Source organism: Atractosteus spatula, chromosome 4 (genome assembly GCF_055471065.1).
Source record: "Atractosteus spatula isolate fAtrSpa1 chromosome 4, fAtrSpa1.hap1, whole genome shotgun sequence".
NCBI lineage: Eukaryota > Metazoa > Chordata > Actinopteri > Semionotiformes > Lepisosteidae > Atractosteus > Atractosteus spatula.
Genome location: NC_142709.1, coordinates 5,074,219 through 5,095,091, shown reverse-complemented (window position 1 = coordinate 5,095,091; position 20,873 = coordinate 5,074,219). Strand labels below are relative to the sequence as shown.

General features: G+C 36.8%; 1 protein-coding gene across 1 annotated transcript in view; it reads left to right on the top strand.

Moving 5' to 3' along the window:
- LOC148835680 (cilia- and flagella-associated protein 47-like) overlaps positions 1 to 18,000 on the top strand; it is a 219,514-nt gene extending 201,514 nt beyond the window's left edge. The window contains exons 61-64 of the mRNA XM_088913434.1: positions 2,409 to 2,580; positions 3,991 to 4,152; positions 8,724 to 8,892; positions 17,791 to 18,000. Coding sequence (XP_088769560.1) covers positions 2,409 to 2,580; positions 3,991 to 4,152; positions 8,724 to 8,892; positions 17,791 to 18,000 — 713 coding nt within the window. The remainder of the gene's footprint in view (positions 1 to 2,408; positions 2,581 to 3,990; positions 4,153 to 8,723; positions 8,893 to 17,790) is intronic.
- Positions 18,001 to 20,873: the final 2,873 nt, after the last annotated feature.

Genomic DNA, 20,873 nt, shown 5'->3' with positions numbered 1-20,873 from the left:
ATGTCAATATACAGTATAGTGCAAAAGTATTACTTTCGTTTCAATTATATCCTATTTTATTCAATTTTTGAATAATGTAGACATTTCCTAAGAGTATTTTAATTTAATATTTTTAATATTTAACTTTTCATGTGGACAAAAATGTTATTTCTGAGGTGAAAGCAGTTACTTTTAACTTACCTGACAGAATGTATTGAGTCTGAAATGTTGTGGCCTTAAATAATAGAGTTTGCATAATGCATGTAAATATCACCATTAATTTTAATTAATGTAATTAGCAAATGTATGGGGTTTTACCATTATATGACAAGTTTAAGATTTGAACATTATAAATAAAATCAAAATATACTAGACTTTTAGTGGAAATATTACATTTCCAGTTATTTTACTCCATTTGTTCACTCTCACGTTCTGACCCGGAGAAAAGAAATCAGATCTGTTGTTCAGCACCAAGTTAGCAAGCCGGCTGCCTATTTCTTCACCATTCCAGGTGATAGAAACACATACAGGGGCGACAGCTGGGAGCCCTTTAAAATGGAAACAGAAGGAATATTGAATCTGGTAAATGTAATGGACTTCTTGCCACCTGACTGTACCTGATTTTGTTTAACATAAAAAAAAAACATTAATCAAAGAAATATCAATTTCAGATTGTACTTTGCACATTACCTTGAATTTCTTAATTCCAGTAAATTTCCACAAGCCACTGACATAAACCTGCTTTCCTTTTTGATGCTTATTGTACAGTATGTAGCAAATCTGTCATTTGTGAGGTATACTAATGAGAAATTTGTCACTTATTTCTTTACAAAAAGTACCTGCAAAACGTACACTACATGTAACCTTTGGTTTGGTCATCTACCACACCATCCAGCTTCTTTAAAAACTCCTGCATTGACCTGCTGTGTTTCTACTCTTCTTTCCTCTTCTCAAGGTAACGGAAGTCTATGATAGATCCCTTAAACTCCTCTGTTGTATACACAAGCAAACAAAGCAGTACACAGAAGCAAATCCACTTGAGACAGCAGTGCTCAGGAAATATATTTATTGCTTCCTGAAAGGATTTCTGTATTGCTGATGACTCAGCCTTCAATTAAGTTTTGAAGGCTATTCATAAAAGGGTGACTGCTTGGTGGACCTCTTTGGCACAGTTTTATTTTCTAAATGTTAAATGCCTAGGCCTGTAAACAAAATGTCAGTGATTCACATGCAGCAAGTTTGGAAAACGTATGATTACAAATTTTCCAGCTAGTGGTTCTAACTTCTTGTAGTGTGACCCTATTATGTGATCCATGCTTGACCACTGAACTTTAAACATGTGGAAAAATATTTGTGATTCTTCCATCTCAGAAGTATTGCCAGACTATGTCCTGTGTTGTTTCTCAATGTAGCAGAAAGGGTGATCAACATGTTTCTTTTTAAGAATTGATTACTGTAATGCCCTACTCGCTGAGGTATCTACACTAAACAAACTTCAGTATGTCTTAAATTCAGCAGCCAAAATTCTGACCAAGCCATGTGCAAGTGTCCTGGAGTCCTTGCATTGGCTTCCTATCAGGTTTCGTGTCAACTTCAAATTCCCTGTGCTCACCTGTACATCTCTACATGGCATGTACATCAGTACCTAATTTCACTTGTTTTCCTACTCCCCACCTCTTGCATCTGATTCTGGTCTCCTGTTTGTCCCCAAAGCTTACTCTCACTCTGAGGGTGACAGGGTCTTCTCCTGCTGCACCCCAAAGCTCTGGAACTCTGTCCCCAAGGATATCATACAGGGGCGACAGCTGAACTGGGCACATTCAAATCCAGATTCAAAACTCGTTTCTTCTTAAAAGGTTTTCTTTTAATTTATGTCTTTGTCAGCTCCTTGCATCTTCTACTACATTTACTGTATAATCACTATTGTTTGTACTGATTCTGTCACTGCTATCTTTGCTACTGTTTTCTTTTGTTTTAATTTTGTTTTGGGGTTTTCATGTAAAGTGCTTTGAGGAGATATTTTTAAAGGCCCTACAGAAAATAAAATTTTGTATTATAAGCTCTCAGGATCTGGTCAGTAGATTGATAAGGTCAGTACAGTGAAAGGTTAGAAAGGTAGGCATTTGTGATCTCTAGAGGTGCCATAATACAGCGTTTACAGACAGTGTGATGTACAATGTTGGTTATTCAAATGCTGTGTTAAAAACAAGTCTAAACTAAACACAGAGAGTGTGGCAGTGGTGTTTTGTGGTTATACTGTATGTTACATTCAAACCAATTTCTTTGCTTTTGTTATTTTTGTATGAACCATTTTATTGGGACAAATTTGTATCACATCAAGCTGCAAAGCCCTTTGCTGTTGAAGATTGACAAGGGCATCAGAGGCTGTAAAACGGTGTTTTTTTACTTGATATCTTTGTCTGTCTCAGGGCCTGCAACAGCTGACGAGTTCCTGTACGAGATCCAGTTTGAGTCTGATGATGCCAGGGCTCAGCTGGAGCCCTCTGTAGCACTGTCTCTCCTGGGGAAAGAGCGAGATGCACAGACTGGAATTGTGACATTGATCTTCAATATCATATTTGCTCCCTATAAGCCACTCAGGTAATTACATGTCCCAGCATGCACTGTTAATGATGGGTGCTAGCATGTCACAGCCTTGATGTTATCATCATATGTTCTCAGTACATCCATTGGAAAAGTGGATTTCTGAAATATACTGTAGATAATAAATAATATAACAGATGATGAATACATATTTCAGTCCTGATGCGACTTGATATTGGGATTGGAATTTCTTTGTTATCCAGAGCTATAAAAACACAAATTTCTAAGACACAAAAACAACACACAGACTGAAATAAGGCATTTTTGAACAACATTGATGTAAATATCTTGATTAGGTTATGACATACAGTACAGTGAAAGTCATACTCTAGATCTTTGCCATTAACACTTAACAACTCATGGAAATATAAATATTAATGCCCTCTCACCATTTTCACCATAGTGCTAGAAAGCATAAGTCACCAGATAGACTCAGTTCTACTTTGTGAACGTAAAGTTAAATTTGAATTTGAATGGCAGTTGTTATGATGCATCATCAGCAGAGTGTACCTAACTTTGACGAGGTAATCAGGTATGTATTTGTCTTACAAAACCATAACTTGTTTAACAGTTATGGAAAATGTATCAAGAAAGCAATCAAAAATAACTCTATGAATATGGATATGAATTAGCTCTAACCATGGCATAACTCTAGAAAGCAGAACCATGTGAACATATCTAATCCATAATGTCAAAGCTAGCAGCATGGATAGATGAAGGCAGAATTCATAGTGATTGCTTTATCTTAAAATACACCATGAACCGTGGAGGCTGCTTCTTATAAGAGATAAACATATGCCATTTCACTTTTCAAAATAAGATATGATCTGCTGATGAGCTATGCGAGACAGGTGTCTACTTGCTTTGACCTTATAAGTGACATGGAATCAAAACTATATTGTGAGATTGTTCTGCTTTTTATCATCAGGAATAGCAGAAATGCTAATTTTAAGAATAATTTCTCACAAATGAATATTCTACATGTATAATCATACTTATACAGGGGGCTGCTAAATAGCCGCCCTCCGGGAAGAATAAAGTATTTTGAATTGAATTGAAAACTTAAAGAATTATAAGAGCACTAAAAATGAGTATAAACTGCACCTAACATGTTGTATTATTAAAACACTGCGTAAAAAGTTGCATTATTTGTTGTTTTTTTTCCAATCTCGCTATGTTGTATATACTGTACGATAGTTTGTACAAAATAACAGGATTATTCTCTAAATGTTTCCAACAACAGTATGTATAAAATGACATACAGTAACTTACTAGTTAATCTAGGGAAGGAAGTATGCATTAATTCTCTGTAACACCCTTTGTGTTATACTGTATGATACTGTTTACTGCTTCATTCCCTGCAGCTTCATCACCTTGTTTTAAATGTGATCTCTGTGTTAATGCCAGGTGTTCAGCGGTTCTTGCAGTGCAGTGTGCCACAGGAGGAGTATGGAAATTTCCAATACTGCTGAGCTCCACAGAGCCCAAGGTAGATGATGTCATCAACATCGAAGCCGCAGGGTTAAACAAGGCGTCAATGGTGGGATTTAGACTCACAAGCCAAACAAGGTAAGGTTCATGAAACAAAATTAATCACCTCACTAACAGGGAAGTAATAAGTCTGTATCTACAGTATGTGTTCAGAGTACTGTATGCTAGTGACGCCCAAGGAAATTGAGACTTTAACCATTTTTATTTTACAAAATACTGCTAAAACTGAGTGACTATAACCACTTAGGAGTTGCCCAGATTTCATCAAAACTACTTGACCTAGTGTACTTCATAATAAATTGTATATTTTAGAATTCAACCTCCCTTTCATTTGTGTGAATTAAATTGCAAATTCCTATTTATTGTAGAATTCTGCAAGGGAAAGCAGAAAGGCCAAAGAACAAATTATTGATGTTTGTTGGCTTTCATTTTTGGGTAGTTGTTGAGTATTCTAGCGTAGTGTGCGGTGATTTATATTCAGTGAAGTGGCTGAGCCACATTCTATCCATGCATAGATTTTAACAATGTGGTCATGCAATGTGTAAGTATTCTTCTGTTTTCTTCTCTTTCTGTATCTAGTTTGCCAGTTTTGATGGTTTCATTTTTTCCTCTAAACAGGTTGAAGCTTTCTTATTGGTGCTCAAGGAAAAAAAACAATTACATTTCATAGTGAAAGGGAGCGGATCAAAGCTTTTACTGACTGCTCTGCATTTCTTAACGTTCAGTACTTTTCTATTTAAGCAGCTATATATTCTGTCCTTCTATGATTTCTTGTAAGAAATATATTACCCTCAAAAGCTGTCGTTAATTTTTAACAACTCTCATAAAATAATTATTATTAATAACTTTTTAATATGTTGTATGGCCGATGGTGATTTTGCTGCTTATGTTGAGAGTTTCATAATGTCCGTTTTTTGATGCTGAAATGGCAATAAGAAAGGCAGAAGTAATATTGCCTTTATAGTTTCACGATGGACGTCTCTTAGAAATCAGGGACACGTACTTGTGGAACTGCATTTTTGTTGTTTTTGTTGTTTGATTTCTTAGTCAACACCATTTGATATCTTCTCTAATAATGTCTCATTATATGTTAATTAATTTCCATATATGCCTAGTGAAAAAATAAGGTTGCTCATAGTCTTATAAATGATAAATGAATATAATTTTTGGCACCACAGGCAAGGAGCAGCATCCTGTGTGGAATGATTTTTTTTTACAAACTTGAATTTGATTAAAGTAATATCATTATGCATTGCTAACTTAATAATAGAAAAGTTAATTTCCTCAAAATGTAGAAAAATATAGTTAATCTGAGAAAATAGGAAAGACTGTGTACTGTTGGCATTTCAATTGATAAAACACTTGATCTTTATTCTCCTTCAAGAATTACAGAAAATAGACTGACTTTTACCAATAGGGAGTCAGTCTATGAAACTGAAACAAAATCAGCGTTATACATTAACAATGTTAAAAAGGGATTGAAAAACAGTAAACTTATTTTGTACCACTAGAGGCTGCCAAAAGGACCTTTAATTCCTGTAAATAGACTAACTGGGAGTCAATTATTTATTTATTATTTATTCTAATTTATTATTATATTATTGGTGATGGGATGGAATGGTGCACATTTTCACAAGGGGTTAAATGAGCATCTCTTTGGCGTATTAAGGGTTTGCACAGTGGGGGCTGAGTACCATACTGCTGAAAAAGTATATAGAACATTTTTAAATGCATTTTAAGATAAGACCATGTGCATTTGGGATGGAAATCATAAGTCATTCCTCTGGTTGCTCGGGTTTCCCCCCATAGTCCAAAGATAAATTGGTTAATTGGCTTCTAAGAAAATTGTCCCTAGTGTGAATGTGTGTGTCTTCTCTGTGATGGACTGGCGTCCTGTCCAGGGACCCCTACGCCTGCTGCTTGTGGGGATAGGCTCTGGCTCCACTGTGACAATGGACTCGTTAGAAAACGGACGGATGAATGAATGAACAGTGTTTTTATTATAACTGTGTTTAGGACACACCCTAATCCAGGGCACCTTACATTACAAAAAGGAACAATCAGACAGATATGATATATGGTAAAAACTAATAAAATGAGAGGTGATTGTAAACAGGTTCAAAAGAATTCAATTATAAGAACTAAAACAGTAAAACTGATGATGCGGAAATACATTTAAACACACTGCTGGCTTGTGCTTGATATTTACGGTGAATAAGTGGAATTGGCATGCTACAGTACATTACTGATCTGACAATTAGAAACGTTAATGCAGAACAGTGTTGATACATCAGTTATTGAAGGATGTCATTAAGACCTGAGAGATCACAGGTGTTGTCTAAATAGATGAGTCTTGAGTAGGTGCTAAAAAGGAGGTCAGGGACTGAAGCTCTAAGCAGATTAAATTTCATGTAAATGAAAAATCTGAAAGAGATATGAAGTTAATTTAGCCTTTTTGCATATTTTTTGCCCATTCAATAGACAAAAGTGTAATAAATGTGCTATCTTCTGCATAAAGATTTTGATGTTTTCATTCATAGAGTGCTTTTGATCCCAAAGGGGCTTCAGAAGTGCTTCAGATATAGGCAGGAACCCACTTCATCCAACACTGAAGTGCAGCGCCCACCTGTGTGACAGGTGGTAGCCTTTCTGTGCCAGCAGCCCTGCTGCACAGCAGATCAGGTGAAGAAGGGAGAAATTAATTCAACTGAATTAAGAGGGAAATTTGAAGGGGCCAGATTGAGCAAATCCGAAGTGGCAAAGTGGAATTCAGCCAAGGCACAAGCTTGAATGCCCATATGCTGAGAAACATCATACTCTTTAACGGCCATACAGTCAGGGTCTCCAAGTTAAAGTGTCAGCCTGGGGATGATGTCTCCTTAAAGCACAGTGAACTCTGTCGACATATTGGGATCCTGCTTAGCTTCCAAGATCCGATTTTCAGGATAAATTGATTGCAGAAACTCTATAATATATGTGAAGACAAAAATTAAAGAAATTTTAAAATATTTCCTGAACCCAAAATGATACAACTGTCATTGTTACTTTTTAACAAGCAGTATGTGTGTTAAGAGCAGTGATGGATCTGAACTTCAGCTATTGATTAATATTTAAGTTAATGAACTCTTTGAAAGGGGGAAACACGTCAGGTTGGTCATTTTAGTTTCAGTACATAACTCTTGACTTTTAAATTGATAGAAAGTGAATCTATGGTCATGGCAAGTGATATACTGTAAGATGCATGCACTGTAGATAAAAAGCAATGATCAATTTTTATTTTAATTAAGATGGTTTACTGAAGGAACCCCAGCAAAATGCATTATTCCCATCACCTTGTGATGAATGGGTGCATCAAATATATAGTATTACGTATTATTTTGTTGAACTATTTTAAACTTTCGTGCACTTACTGTACTGTACCTTGTGGCATGGTTGGGTATCCTTTGCCTGCACACCTAAGTTTAATGCGCACTCAAATTTATCTGTTACTAAAGCTGCTGCCTGTACCATATTGTGAGGTAAGAGGTGCTAATTACAGCTCAGGTCATTTATGTTGGACATCGGAGCTCCCAGTCTGTGTACAGTACTTCTACATGAGATCATTCATTGTCATCTGGTGTGCAATCAAAGCAGATGTCCTGTATATATTTGGAAAAGAAAATGCTGGGATCCACAGCTCTCCCCAATGTGGGACACGTAGGCATAACCCACTAGGGGGATCAGGGTATTTAAGCCCTTGTGTTTGTTCCTAGGGATGAGGGGGCTTTTATTTATTTTTATTTATTCAGGTACAGTTATGTCAGAGTAACCCCATAAAACACCTCGGCAGATATGAGCCCAAGGTTAAGCCTAAGGAGTCCTTTCTTGGCCTGTCTGAATTAATATTCTTTTTCATTCTTTTGTTTAAAACCAGACATGTTCTTTTTTTTTGCTGAAATTTATAGTTTTATGTTCACTACATGAAATGTTTTCCATTGATGGTGGAGAAGATATATATTATCTGTTGAGTTAATATGCTCTTGTCTTAGTACTCTCAGTGCCAACAAAAGTGTGCTTTGTAATATTTTTGTACCCTCTTCTGTTTTATCAGGAGAAAATTCACCTCCCATTGGGTGCTTGGGCATTGGGTTTGAACAACTTTGGCACAACAAGGTTAAGCAATGTCCAATGGGAAGGCTCACACATTCTGGCCATGCTTCACTCTGCTGAAGAACCTCAAACCTGGAAATTTATACACCCAGAATCAGAATTATGCACCTTAAAATCACCAGACAAATTACACTAACTCTTTCATGTAGTACCTGTTACATTTCATTGATCTGAACCATACACCCCATGAACCTAAAATACAACAGCAGCTCGCTGTCTTCAGTCTTCCCTTCTGTCCCCCATAATAATGTATAACTTAGGATTGCACCTTAAATGTGCTTTTTAAACGGTCACTTAAAAAGAGCCTTGAAACATCTTGAACATATCCAATGAGTGAATTAATTGGATTAATTAATGAAGGATACCAGAAGATTTGTATGGTCTTTATCTTCATTCTTTGCTTTAATTGAATGAATTGGTAAAATGTTATTTATAGTTATTATTATTACTTTTATTATTATAAACTAACTTTTAGAGTTTTTGTGCCTTATTTCCTTCAGGTACCCTGAGTCATTCACTGCATATTTTGTGCCAGGCAGTGGCCAGGAATTTGAAGTATTGCCTCGTTCAGGAGAACTGCTACCCACTGGCTCTGCTGGAACACTTATTACCATTAGCTTCACTCCAACCATGTACAGCAAGAGGCACAGAGCCACGCTGGTAATACAGGTGAGCAAAGACAAGGCAAAAAATGAAACCCTTCCTTTTGGAGGCTTAACATTAGGTTTAACTGCCGTTTCAGTCCTGGTGAGCCTTCAGCAGAAGGATATCACTCAACAGGCAATTACAACTCTCACAAATTGTTTGGTAAATGGAAATATAAAAGAAGAATGAATACATTTGATGTACATGAAAGAGTAGCAGACAGTACAAAGGTGGCCTATAACTATTCCAGCTACAAATGTTTATTTATTTTGACATCTACCACTGCAGCAGATGATGGTGATATTATTATTCCTATTGACAATAACTTATGCATAGTGTAGTATTAGACAAAAGACAATTTCCGTTTGGTTTAGTGCTGTTGAATTGGATAGACTGCAAGCACTCTTGACACAACTACTTATTCAGAAAAACTGCAACATTTTTGCAATGCATGTTTGCAAATGGTCCATCACCACTCAAATCCTGTAGGTGTTGTTAAGACAGCTGACCCTGTTCTTGAATAAAGACAGCATGAAGCTTCTCCAGAATTGCATGGGGAAGGCTGCCATCCCCTCGATGGCATATTCCAAGCATGCACACTAGGGTTTATCTCAGATTGTTTTCTGGGCTCTTTAGTTTAATCATTATCAGCCTATCAATATACAGTATATAATTAGGAAAATTTCAACATGTCTAACAAATTATTACAGAAGCATTTGTACAGTAGATGCTCTGCATTTAAGCACTAAATGAATTCCAGTTCTTACAGTGCTTTAAAGCATTTAATTTATTTTATTTTTACAAAGTGTGTAACAAAAGTAAATAGATTGTGTATTTGGAAGTTAGCTTTGAATTTCAAGGTAGCCTGACCGGGTAAGAATCCAGAAAAAAGTAGACTATTTTGGTAGGTTAGAATACAGCAATTAAAAATCTACAGGTGGTCTAAAATAAAGTAATACTTCCTTGATTCAAGAAGCTTCCTAAGTGGCAAAATGCTGCAGGATGACGTTTTTGGTATAATGTTTTTGATGAAGAACACACAGAATCCAAAAGATGCAATAAGGTTTCTCATACTGCTCAGACCATTCTATCCACTGAAAAATTTAAGAAATGTCCTTTTTGTAAAAAAAACAGGACAATTTACAAGTGGAAACAAATATTCTCAATTACGTACCGTATTAGATTTCCAATGTTGTGTGACCACATTTTTCAGCATGTTGATATACTGTAACTGTGTACACTTTGAGAATTCACTGTGAGCCACTTCTTTTTTGCCACGTCCTCACATTGATCAAACCTGTTGTTCTGACAAACTTTGTTTGTTCCTTAAGATTGTGTTCTGACTTCAACAAAATCACAAACGGCTCCTATTGACAGCAAACAAATGGTTTGGTATTACAGCTGAACCAATGACTACTAGGTTTATTCATAGCAAATGTTCAGTCACATCCTGTAAGAAAAATACAAATATATGTTTTCATTACACCTTTTCTGTGATTTTGGGAGTAATCGCATGTTTGAGTTAGAGGAGTTTTTTTATACAGGATCATTTCAATTTTCTATCGTCATGCAAGTAATTTATACGTCTATTCCAGTTTCATTTGCTTACAGCATAAAAGACTCTTGCTTGGCATATGTAACAAGATAAGATCCCAGTTTTGCCTGAGAGAGAGAACTGATCTGTGGAGGGAAATTGTGTTTACAGGGTGGTTATTTTTATCTCTTTCGCATTGCAGTACAAAGCAATCATGTTTTAATTAGTGTCACAAGATTAGTGTTGCATGGAAATAAGAAGAATTAATAAAATTGATGGTATAATATTTATACACTATTGTGAAATATTTGGGGTATAAGAATTTGCTATGTTGGGGCACTGTAACTCAGTACAGTACAAGTAGCATGCAATTTATGAAAATAAAGTATCACTTTCAAGTATTAGGAATTTCTACCTTGTTAATTAGAAAGTGAAGGTAACTGCTTCCTTCTTCAAGAAAAAAAAACATAGTACAGTAGTCTTTGCCTGCAGCTAATTAAAATACCTAGCCTATACAGTATGTGACCCATGTTTCTTTTGTGGAGATACACTAGCCCTACTTAATATTTTTAAAAGATATGTTATACAAAACAGCTATCTGAGAATATTAAGAAGCAGCCTATTGTAAAATCAAGACTAAATTAAGGAGAACAATAATTAAAAAATCCCCACACTGCTTTTTTTCAGATGATACTTCATACTTGATCTCAGTGCTGTATTAATCCAGTTGTGTTGATCAAACAGCAGCATTATCGAATGACTGCACCTTCTGAGGAAGAAGGTCCGTTATATATTTACAAAGGGAGAAAAACAGGGAGACTAAAAGTGCCAGTGGCTGCTGAAAAAGTCAACATTCCCAAGCACCTGCAGCGAAGGTGAAAACTGCAATTAGACTGGCTTTAAAAGGAGGATTTGAGCGAAGGAGAACAAGTCCTTCGGTTGTTCCAGCTAATCTGTTTGCATTGATGTCTGAATTACCTTGAGCTCAGTCTAATTAGATTTGAGTGATGATATTTACTGAAGCACCAAATGTCAAGGGCTGGGCCTAAATTGTGAGCAGCTGGCAACAAGGTTGCTATTTTTTTTTAACAGATTCATAACACGTGACAGGAAAATGCAACTAATTTTGCCAATAAATAGGATTATCTGGATACTTTTGTGAGGATTTCATTTTGAATACTGGATATATAATGTAATAACATAGGTTGCTAGTTTTTTATTACGATGTAATGTTTAAAAAGAGACTGTGTGTGCTACAGAAAGATACATAATTACTAACAATTAAAAAAATCATTAACCCAAAGTAAACCTTTCATTTAATTTAATTCATATTTAGTTTTCCTACTATGCTACCACACTTCTATTTTTAAATAATTGTGAGTTTTTTGCAACTTCATGTTGCAATTGTGTTTTTATAGTAATTAATATTTATGAGTTGATGTTGAATCACAAAAGGTAATTCTTGCTAATGGGGAAAAAGTAGTTTATAAATGTTTCATTAATGCTAGGGGGATGTGTCTAATGGGTTGTTGTAAAACACAATCTCAATGGACAAAAGGTTTATAATTAAGTTTCCTTGAGTTTCTACCTTAAGGTCAAATCTTAGATTTAAACTAAGAAAGATAATTAGATGTTTAAAGGCAAACAGGTTTTGATGTGTTTACAAAGATAAATCATCTCCTTCTGATTTCTGAAAAAATAATTTTCTTGTTAATTATGTGCATGCAATGGTTACAAATAGAGTTCTTGAAAAAAGTTGTTGCAAGTTAGAAAGTTAATTGTGTTTGAAAGCTTTAGCACTAGTAAACAAAAACTTTTTCTTCAAACAGGTAAGGAGGAGAGAGGAGAAATCCTGTCTATAGGCAATAGTACAGTATCTAATATGATATAAAATATACAGTATAATATATAATACAAGGAATGATATATACTGTAAAAGTAATTATTATATATTATAAGTTATATCTTATGTGATGTCAATTTAAAACAAATTAAATGCAAGTTCATATCATGAAGTTGTTAATAGGTTAAAATAAAATTTTCATTCTAATTCTAGTGGGGAACGTACAGTATGTCCTCTCACATTCCAGCTGTAAGTGTCTTTGTGTTTTCTTTTTCTTATGTGTGCAATAAACAAGTGCTTGATTCTGCTTTGAGATGTTTAAATTGTAGGCTCTGGCTCTGTATTGATGAGATTATTATTGACAGTGTTAATGACAGAAATCTTTGATGTTTACACTTTTGAAATAATCGTTGTGGAATCCTCATGAGAAAGCTTAGGTACAGTAGTTGCAAACTGATGGAAATTGTAAAAATGTATAGAACATCACAGAGTATAGTGAATCATTACTTAGTGTTTTGGCTCTGTGAATGCAGTACTGTATATACAAATATATATGTAATTGAAATTAAAAGTTTGATTCTTCTGAATTTACCAAGACAGCTTCTATGCTAATGTTCTCCACAGAGCAGCAGGCACTGCTGGTCAAAACTGAGGTGGTGACTGTAGTGACAGGTGACCTACCCACTCAGTTGTCAACCATACTGCAAGTGGTCTCTAAACAGAGTGTTGTCTCAGACAAACAAGAGGTATAGTACAAAAACGGTACTAGATATTCACGCAGAAAAGCTGGAAATTCTGATACTTAAGGTGATAGAGCTGCAAAATAAACTACATTGAAATAATGTTCACACAGTAGTCTTACCAGGGAGAGCTGAATGTGATGTTCCTGTTGGGTTCTTGATCCTTAATCTGCTTGACACTGCAAGACTTTTTGGAAAGAGCACAAATCATATAGGGAAACCACTCTTCTGGAAGCCATGACAAGCCCCAAAATATTTTTCATCAGACTTCTCCAGTGGACAAACAATTTTTTTGAAAAAAATGCATTCCAGCTTTGTTTGCTTGTCTGGGGGATCAGTGCTGTCCAGCAACTACTTAATGGAGATATGCCTTTGCAGTTGTGAGGAGTTCATGGAGAGATCTGTTGTATCCCGTGGCCGGTAGAGGAATCCTATTCCGTTGGGCCCCTGAGCAAGGCCCTTAACCCCAACTGCTCCAGGGGCGCCATATAAATGGCTGACCCTGCGCTCTGACCCCAAGTTTCTCTCCCTGTCTGTGTGTCTCATGGAGAGCAAAGTTAGGGTATGCGAAAAAAGACAAATTCCTAATACAAGAAATTGTATGTGGCCAATAAAGTGATCTTATCTTATCTAATTTCTACCTGTGTTATGCTGTCATACTATTTTTGGTTAACAGCTGTTGTAAATTCTTTATTAATTAAAAAAATATATAATTCTGGAACCTAACAGCTTCCTTTTTCTAAGGCCATACTGGAAATCAGCCTCATAAGAAAATTAAAAGCAGTGCTAGGACATCACCCTTCATGTCTTATTTATTTTCTTCCTCACTTTGTGTTAACGATCATCCTTTGTGTTAGCTTCTTTGCTGGCTTTCGGTTTATTTAACCAGATTATCTCACCACAGTCAAACAGGCTTCATGAAAGTGTGTCTGGCCTCTTATAACATTTGCAGTCTTCATCACATTATAAACACGACTACAGACCCCCCCCCCCCCGCCTTTCCTGTTCTGTCAATAAAGGTCAAGGCTTTTGATTTTCAGAATATCTAATGGCAATCCTGAAATATATTGGCTTGGGATCAGGTTTTTTAATAAGGTTAAAATGTTATATCCCAAACCCTCAGCAATGGTGTTGTCAGGCAACACGTGTTCTCCCCCATTTGCTATTTCTATGCCCACTCATCAGGGGTGATCACTTTCACCTTTGTTGTTTGCTTAAATCTACATGCTGCGATGTATATGGCCTCCTTTAGGGACTGAGTCTGTCTACACAAAGCAAAATTTGTTTGACTTCATGGGAAACTAAAGGGATTGTCCTCCTCTTTTTTTGTTTTTTTTTGCAGGGTTCATATAAACCCTTAGCAACGTTTACAATTCACGTAGGGACTTGAATTTCACAGATTAAACTTCCTGGGACAATATTTGGGATAATTCTAATAATGATTGGCTTTATTGGCTTTATTATCATTGAATCCTAGCTCAGGTTCATAGCTCTTACACAAAACTCTCTGCTGCTTGGATCAAAGAGGCCTGGGAGTGAGAGATGATGGAGGCTTGAATTGTTACCACTGATGCAAGCAAACCCTTATTGCTTGGTGCTTCTAATGCAGGTGTGTACTGTACATGTTCACGGGGAATCCTTTTGCTAGTAAAGTTAACTACGACGGCTGTAGATCTGATGCCTGATATTGCTCCTCTTACACACATTATATCACGTGAAGTTAGAACAAAAAAAACTTCTCTCCTTTTGGTGGCATGTCTCAAGGGACATTTGCACATGAGACACTGTGAAGACAGTTACTGTAGTTGTATTTTAAAGTCTAGGCGGCTTCCCGTCTTTGGTTTTAAAAAGAAAATAAACTTAAGGCTTCTGAAAAATAACATGAAAGGGCTTATTCAAAATAATAGACAGAAACTGCTTTAAAGGGGCTGGCTTCCCCAGAGCTGCAAATGTTACTACATACTAACTTCACCCAACTCTCCTCAGTCTCCTGCCCAGCACTCATATGTTCTCAGCGTGTTCGCGTGGCTTTCCTCCAGGCACTGTATGTTGCTTGCCGGGATAGACTTTGCCTCCCCCGTGACTCTGAATTGGATGAAGAGGTTAGAAAATGGGTTGTTGGATGAACACCAAAAACAATTATACAACATCTACTTTATTACCATGCTGTATACCTTATTTTGTCAGAAATAATATTTCATGCACAAATAGAATTAGTTTCTTCTGATCCTGAATATCCATCTGTCCAATGGTTCCTGGCTTCTTTCATGAAAAGCCAACCAAGTGATCTAGATGGGCCAGTTGGCCTCCTCTTGTTCATAACATTTCTTATATAATATATAAGCTTCTGATTATCCATTTTAAATTCTCCATTTTACTATACAGCATCCTTGAGTTTGGCAAGGTGCTTTATAAACAGAAGTTTCTTTTTATTATTAAACTACAGTATGAAGCATACCTTTTTGTGACATCAGTAGCCATTGTTGTTTAATCGGAAACATTTCACATTATTTAGATTTAATTTTTGAATGACTTTCTACCTAAAATGATTAACACCGTAAAATGGTGATTTTAAACCTTTATGCAGGAGCACCCACTCACTTATTTTTATTTTATATTGTTTCTGTGTTTTAAAAGTACAACAAGCCAGTTGAGTTCCCATACGCTTTATTTGAACAGGCTTTATGTGAGAGTATGTTCCCATGGGCCTGTATTTAGCTTTTATTACTGATCATGTTCCCCCTTGCCTGGTCCTGCTCTGTGTTGAGTTTGTGGCCAGTTCCCATGGGCCTGATGATAATTAATTACATTATTGTTCTTAGGGGCTACACGCCATTGTGTTATAGAACAGTACTGTTTTCACTCACTAGTGACAAACAGAAACAAACAGAAACACAAACAGAAAAATCCTGTCTTTGGAAAGAAAAATTAGACAGCTTGATACATAAAAAATACTGCTGTCAAAGACAATATGCTTTTGATCTACAGTACAACATTATTTAACAGATGTGAAGTGGGTGCAGACAAACGTTGAACTAAAACAAAATAAAGCAGTTGTGTCTCTGGATTTTATCGCAGTTGCATGTCTACCTCACACCATTTTGACTCTTTAGAAATCCAACTTATTGTCCTTGCCTTCATGAAAAATGTACTAAAGACAAGAGAGCTTCATGGGTGATTGTATACATATTTATGTTACAACATCCAGCAGTTTATATATTGTATGCAATTGCTGATACAGTACTGTATATACTGTAGCTTCTGATCAATATTTTTGTACCTGACTGGAAAGGTTAGCCCTGATGCTAAGAAAAAAAAAACATGGACTTGTGAAACACATAATGTACTGTATGAGGTTTTGTATTGTTTTTATGTACAGTATAGTTTGTATGAGGGAAGGGAGTCTGATTCAAGTGTTCAAAATCCTCAGAGGTTTTCAAAAATCAGATGTATGGGGATTTTTTCAAGACTTTTGCTGATTCCTGGAAATGAGCATTGAAACAGCAAAGGAAACAAATGGAAACTTAAGTGCATTTAAAACTGATTACAAGTGATATTTCTTTACACACGGGGCAGGAAGAGTCGAGAACAACTTACCAAGCCATCTTGCTGCCCCAGTTTCTATCATGAGATTCTTAGATTAATTATCTAATCAAACTGGAACCAGCTAAATGGGCTTAATGTCCTCCTGTCCTTTGGAAAACTTCATCGCCCTAAAATCCCCCAATATCATAGTTTGTCCTTGGGAACCGTTACACATAGACCTGGGAGTCAATGACTGTCTTGAGTGTCCTGATATTCTGTTTCTTGTTCTTGGTCTAGCCTGCAGTCAACCCTAGCCTGTTTGTAATAGCTCCCAGCCTGAGACTCTGCTCTTCCAAACACTTAGTATGACGTACTGTACTGTAGAACTTCTAAGGTGTGACTGATGATGTGCCGCTCATCACAGGTGTCATTTTGCAAGATGACAGTGCTCCCTGCAAGGCCAGGACTGCAGTGTATGGAGAAATTTGTTCTTTCCTCCTATGAAATGGATTTGGTGGATAATTCACAAATTCACTTTACTTCCATAGTCTAGTTTGGTCTTACTCACATATTCTACTCCTGGCAGAATTCTGCATGCTTCTTACAACCTGGCACCAGACAGAGAAGGACCTGGTGCTTAAAGCTGGCTTTGAATCTGAAAATCACAAGCAATAGTAATAAGTTAGTAAAATCAATATGTTTCTTTAATTCCCACAGCTTGGAAAGCAACTCTTCTCAAAATTACAGGTAGTACACATTCAAGGAAATGCACGCATTTGGATTAAGACCTGGTTAATATTTAGAAAACCAGCAGTACATACTGTATCAGGGGTGAATGATCACATTGGTACCCCAGGATGTTAGGATGTGCAGAATGTTACTGTACATGCAGGGAGAATATACATAAGCTATGAATATAAAATAAAAAAATGAGATTGAAGAATCTACGATATCTATGAAAAAGACTTTAGTGTTTATTTTGGCACCCTTCTTATCTTCTAGGCAATTATGGGAAGCAATAAAAAGTCAACCGGAGTGATAGGATAACTAAAAGTGTAGAATTTAAAATAAATGTAATATTAAAATTGTACAATGAACAGAAACCAACAGGTGTGTGGGTCACCAGGACCAGGATTGGGAACCACTGCAGTCAAGGATGCCGGCAGTGGTGGCAATGGAAACTCTTCTGCCCAGTCCAGAGTCAAATGCTCAGTGGCTTTTGTCTGTCTGTTTCTCATGTGAGAGATGTAGAGGTCTAATCATCAGTGTCCCTCTTCCAGACAGCTGATATGCAGTGGACCTATGAGGTGAACGGGGTGCCGCCGCGCTACACGCCCCCCTCTCCCGGGACGTCCGCAGCTGTGTCCTCTGGGCCGATGAGGACCGTTTCAGTTCAGCAGCGCAACTTTGTCCGTGAGAACCTGCAGCTGAGAACCACAGCGGCGTCCTCTCCCATTAAGGGCCAGCCCCTCACCATCCGGAGCAAATGAAAGAAGAGTGCGCGCTCTCCGCGGGACCACTGTGTATCTCATGTTTAAGCACAGCTGTCTCCTTGGTTATGTGTTTGACAACAGCACCGTAACTCTCTCATCCTCTGATCTCTTTCTTACAGATGTACAGTATAAACGAGCCCCAGCCAGGATCACGTGTGATCCTTACAAAAAATGCAAGAAACACTTCTTAAGTTTATCTTTCTGATCATCTTTGCTTCACAACTTTGCTTCACAAGCGAGTGGCAAACTTATGTAAGGTTGGGTGGTCCAAAGACAAGTTAAAAAAAAGAAAGACTTGTTAATCAAAGTGTTAAGAGAGGTAATGATGGACTTTTTATTCAATATTTTTTTTAATAACATTTAAGCGTTCATTAACTATATTTGAATTTTTTTTGGAGTGTTATAAACCATTATGTCTCTTGGCAGGTGGTGTAGCTGATATGCTGACAGGTGAAATTATATCCAGATGGCTTCATAGATTCAAAGATAATTTTTGCTTTCTTAAAATAAGAAACAAATTGAGCAAATAGGCAAATAAGGAAAAAAGAAGTTTATTTGAAGCATGACTGACAATGAAATTACATTAACAGTCACTTTTCTAGCTTATCTTTATAACATTATCTACTTCGGCCCCTCTGCTCTTTCTAATAAGCATTTAGAACTCATTTTGCTATTTAATGTACTGTATGTGTGAAATACTGTATGCCAATTGTCACTTTAAACACAAATCAGCATTCTTTCTCTTTTAGAATGTGAGATAACAAAACACTGTGCTTTGTAAAGAACCGCAATGAAGAAAGCATGTAGACGTTCATAGGTTAAAGAGATGCTAAAGTTTTTTTTTCCACCTTAAAGTTTTTAACCAGAGATGGGTGAAAAACCAGTGTTCTGGGAATTGTCTCAATAGAAAGACTCTAATATACCAAGGAGTAAAGCTACTTCTGCCTGTCAAGCAAGCCTGTTATAAATCCATTTAACAGAACATTGCTGAAGCAAATTGCCTTGTTTGAAGAGGAAAGACAAGTAGGTATCCACTTGTCTACAAAAAGGTCACTGTGATTGTTAAAAGTACTGTAGTTCATTTAAAAAAAGAAGAAATAAAATAACTTGAAAAAAATGTCTGATACCATATAGGTTTGTAGAGTTTATCTTTCAGAAGCCATCATGGCTGGAAGTTGATGAACTCACAGTAAAGGAGACTGATATTTGTAAGACATTCTAAATTTAATTTTACAATCATAAAATAGCTCATCTCTCCACCTGCGCTGTGAATTTTTTTGTATGGGTTTCCAATTTTCCATTTGGGGAAATGGCAGTGACATTAAAATGTCTGACATGTAAAAATACGGAGGATATATTTCATGCAAATGAAGGCAATAAAGTATGGATATGGATTTGATTCACTCCAGTTGACTCTTTTATGGATCATCAGATATATTCTGAAGTTATTTAAAAAGCAGTTAACATTCCATTAGCAACAAGCTATAATCCGTGTCAGCGGGGAGATACTTGCTCTGTCATTTATTTCAGCATGAAAACTCACTACAGGGAGGATTACAATTAGAACATATCTATGAGGCAGATGAATTCAAAGACCAAGGCTGTGCATCTATCATTCAGCTCTCAAATCTGATGATTTACAAATAGATGTGTAGAGTATCATAGCTGTGTATCTTCCTTTCTTATAAAGAGTAAAATTATGCAATCACATTTTCTTGATTCTTGATTTATGATATCGTTGATTCAATTTTGGTGCAAATGAATCTTGATGCCTTCCTACAAAATATTAAAAAAGAGATGTCTAAGTGAAATAAATAAAAATACACGAAATACACTGTAAACTGCTGCTACAAAAGTTTATATATATATATTCTATATACTGTATCAAGAGGAAAGCATTCTTACAGAGTTTTACTAAAAGAGAAAGTAAATTAAACAGCTTTTATTTCTCAGTGCTAGTAACTATATTCCAGTTTTGTTATGCTTGCTGTATGATAGCTTTAATCAATGTAAAAAGCACAAAACAAAAGGTACATCATTGCTTTAATTACAGAGAAATCCAGTTTATACATGGGCAGCTCTTGATCCTTGTACTTAACTAGTATATTTTACTTATGTATTTCTGACAAGTTTTTCATTACAATATACTCCATTATATTGTTCATTCAAATTCTCATCTGTCAACCCTGGATTTAACCTGGAGGAAACTATGTGGAAGTGCATTTAAATCTGAGCACTGCTTTAAGGATGGTGAAGGTACTGAACAAATAAGCCAATACTTGTATTGAAGCGGATACTGTAGCTTGATGAGATCCTTGGATTAAGTTACTAAATAGAAGTTATTAAGTGAAGTTCAGGATGGATAACAGCAACAAATCAAACTCACACAGCTGTACCTACAAGTAGCTACCTGAACTGAACTGAACCTCCTCCCTTCTCATCTCAAGCACCCCACCTCACCCCATCTCCAGCTTGCAGCTGCCCCTGGGTTCAATCAGACTGACTGGGGTTCAAGCCTCCTCATCCTCTGGCCAGGACAGCTGCCCCTGGGTTCACTCAGTCTGACTGGGGTTCGAGCCTCCTCATCCTCTGGCCAGGACAGCTGCCCCTGGGTTCACTCAGTCTGACTGGGGTTCGAGCCTCCTCATCCTCTGGCCAGGACAGCTGCCCCTGGGTTCACTCAGTCTGACTGGGGTTCGAGCCTCCTCATCCTCTGACCAGGACAGCTGCCCCTGGGTTCACTCAGTCTGACTGGGGTTCGAGCCTCCTCATCCTCTGGCCAGGACAGCTGCCCCTGGGTTCACTCAGTCTGACTGGGGTTCAAGCCTCCTCATCCTCTGGCCAGGACAGCTGCCCCTGGGTTCACTGAG